The 2,562-nt window shown below is 49.1% G+C and overlaps 1 protein-coding gene across 1 annotated transcript; it reads right to left on the bottom strand.

Moving 5' to 3' along the window:
• Positions 1-1,024: 1,024 nt before the first annotated feature.
• LOC114629789 (paired immunoglobulin-like type 2 receptor beta) lies at positions 1,025-1,816 on the bottom strand. Its single transcript, XM_028777872.1, has 2 exons — positions 1,738-1,816; positions 1,025-1,437 (listed from the first exon to the last, which is right to left on the bottom strand). The coding sequence occupies exons 1-2, from the start codon at positions 1,784-1,786 to the stop codon at positions 1,025-1,027; spliced, it is 462 nt and encodes a 153-aa protein (XP_028633705.1). The 5' UTR covers positions 1,787-1,816.
• Positions 1,817-2,562: the final 746 nt, after the last annotated feature.

The raw sequence follows: 2,562 nt of genomic DNA on the forward strand, positions 1-2,562 counted from the left end.
TCTGCCCTGAGTCCGGGCAGCTGCTATCTGACTTTACATCATGACAACATGGCAGCTGTGGCCTGCACAGATAACTGTGCTGTGGGCATCCTCTCATAGGCTGACTTTAGTACAGTCAAGAGACACCTCTGGATCCATGGTACATGCTCTAATATCCTTACATAGGAGACAGAGACAATTGCTTTGAGTTAAGGCCAGATGGGTCTACATAGTGAACCCCAGGGCTGAATGCTGATACCCTGACATGAAGTAAATAAATAAAGCAAGCAACCAAGCAATCAGAAAGAGGTAGGTAAGTTTTAAAAAAAAAAGATCCACCGAGCAAGGTCATCAGAAACAATGCAGCCACACAGAGTCCCTTCTTCTCTAAGGCCATGTGCAGGAACACACAGTGACTATGCTGGGCCTTAGGACTCCCAGTGCAGGGGACTGCAGTTCCTTCTGGATCAGAGGGGCTGGAGGGATCAGGAGACAGAGCAGACACATCATGAAAATGCAGGCGTTTTCTTATTCATTTTCTAATTACTGAAGAGCCTGGGGAGAGAAGATGGATGTGTCCTGGGGTGCTACAGGGGCAAATGAGGAGCTGTGGTGACAGGTTGCAGTTACAGTTAGACCAGAGGATACCAGAACATGCAATGGCCCCTATGATATGTTCTGAGCTGAGGTTGGAGCTGTGTGGAGATGCCACACATAGGAACCAACAGGACCAAGAGAGTCAGCTCCATGTTGGAGAAGTTCATTCACCTTGAGGTCATGGGGTGAGAGCAGGCAGGACAGTAGTGTTAGATTTAAGGGTGTGAGCTATTTGGTAAGGCACATGCTGAAGTCCAGAGTAGGATGTGCTTCTGTCAGAGCAGAGAATGACACACCACAACAAAGGAAGCAGCAAACACTTGTCAAAACTACAAGAGAAACATGCTGTTGGCAGAGGTGTGGGCAGAGCCATGGTAAGGAAATACGAAACTAAGCTCAGATTTGTGAAGTCTGAAATGACATCTAAGGGACAAACAAGCCACAGGTGTCAAAGCCTGAGCCATGGTTCCTCACCATGGGTCACAGTGAGTTGTGTTCCAGGAATAGACTGCCATCTCTCCAGGCCTTCTGTTGTGCTCAGCCAGAAATTACAGAAGTATAAACCCTGGTCAGTCTCCTTCAAGTTCAGGATTCTGAGGACTCCAGATGTCTGACCCTGTGTCCAGTTTAGGATGAGCCGGTCCTTGAAGTGCTCATGTATGAAACGCAGGGAGGAGTTGTAGATACGTTCCCCACGGAAGTGCTTCCATCTCCAGGCTATGCTCATCTGTGGATCCTTGGTCAACTCCCAGGGGAAGTCGAAGGAGAAGGGGATCTTTATGGAGCCGCCCTGGACTCCAGAGAGGTGTGCTGGCTGGTTCACCCCATAGTCATTTTCTCTGTTGTATGTTACTGAGTTTCCTGAGAAGAATGAGAACAACCTAAAGCCACTGCATGGATGGAAAGAACATCCCAGAGCATCCTGGACCATCATCCACAGGCAGGGGTGGGACACGGAACAGGAATGCCCCTATGGCTGGTAAGACAGGAAAATGAGGGAAGGGTTGGGTTGGCTCCCTCTGAGAGAAGAGCTCTCTCTTGGGGCAAAGAGGCCTGGCTTGCCACTCTTACAGACAACTTTTCATATGACAGTCCACTCTTCTTAGCCCCACTGTCCCATCCTGTGGTTACGTTTCTGCTAGTTAGGTCTCCACCACTCACCAGTGTCCAGACATGCTGCTGACAGCAGAAGAAGCAAGATCCAAGCCATGATCAGAGTCCCTGCAGGTCATGAGACCACCAACGCTTCCATGTAGGAGAGAACACCTTGTACAGCAACACTCGGGTGCCCAGGAATCCAGAGAAAATCAGGATAAAGAAAGACTGATCGCCAGTCCTTCTTAAGTGAAGGACTGAGTGGGACAGGCTCTCTGAATCTCCACTTCTGTGGGGCAGCAACTTCCTTTAATGATCTGGCTTCTTCTTTTCCCATGTGTAGTAGATATGCTCTTGTGGTCATGGACAAGATGGTTGGCCACTTGGGCCCTGCCCCCATTATTGACTAGGAGACATGGCCTTGTCCTCCATAGGCAGGGCTCTCTGGTCTTCCACCTTGACCTTCTGCATTGTCTACTCTGTTCCATTTCCTAAGTGACTTACAATCTCTCTGTCTCATTTCTTCTATATTTCCTCTATTCCTTCTCTCTCCTTCCACAATCTCTTTCTCATTATGTCTCCTACCATGTTGGCTGTCTGAACGTCTCTCTAGAAATCTTATATAATGATGTTGTCAGTGTCCAAACCACTTCAGACACAGTGAAAAAGGCTGAGATGAGGAAACACATTCAGTCCCTGGGCCTAGCATGGTGACCACCCGGCCCTTGTACTGTTCCCCCACATGTACTCTTTGCAGATTCTTGCCTTCAGGGATCTTTCACTGTGCCCAGGCAGGGCCAAGGTCTGGAGGATCGCCTTCGCCTTGCCCTGCTCCCTGTGGCACAGTCTCCAACTTCTCTGGGCTCTTGGACAGTGACTCTAAAGCTTCTC

This window comes from Grammomys surdaster, unplaced genomic scaffold (assembly GCF_004785775.1).
Source record: "Grammomys surdaster isolate TR1022 unplaced genomic scaffold, NIH_TR_1.0 316, whole genome shotgun sequence".
Taxonomy (NCBI): domain Eukaryota; kingdom Metazoa; phylum Chordata; class Mammalia; order Rodentia; family Muridae; genus Grammomys; species Grammomys surdaster.

Bases quoted from the DNA above. Each gene is read 5' to 3' on its own strand.
- LOC114629789 (XM_028777872.1), bottom strand. From the start codon at position 1,786: ATGGCTTGGATCTTGCTTCTTCTGCTGTCAGCAGCATGTCTGGACACT. The intron at 1,438-1,737 runs GTGAGTGGTGGA...CATTCTTCTCAG, and splicing joins AGCAGCATGTCTGGACACTG to GAAACTCAGTAACATACAAC.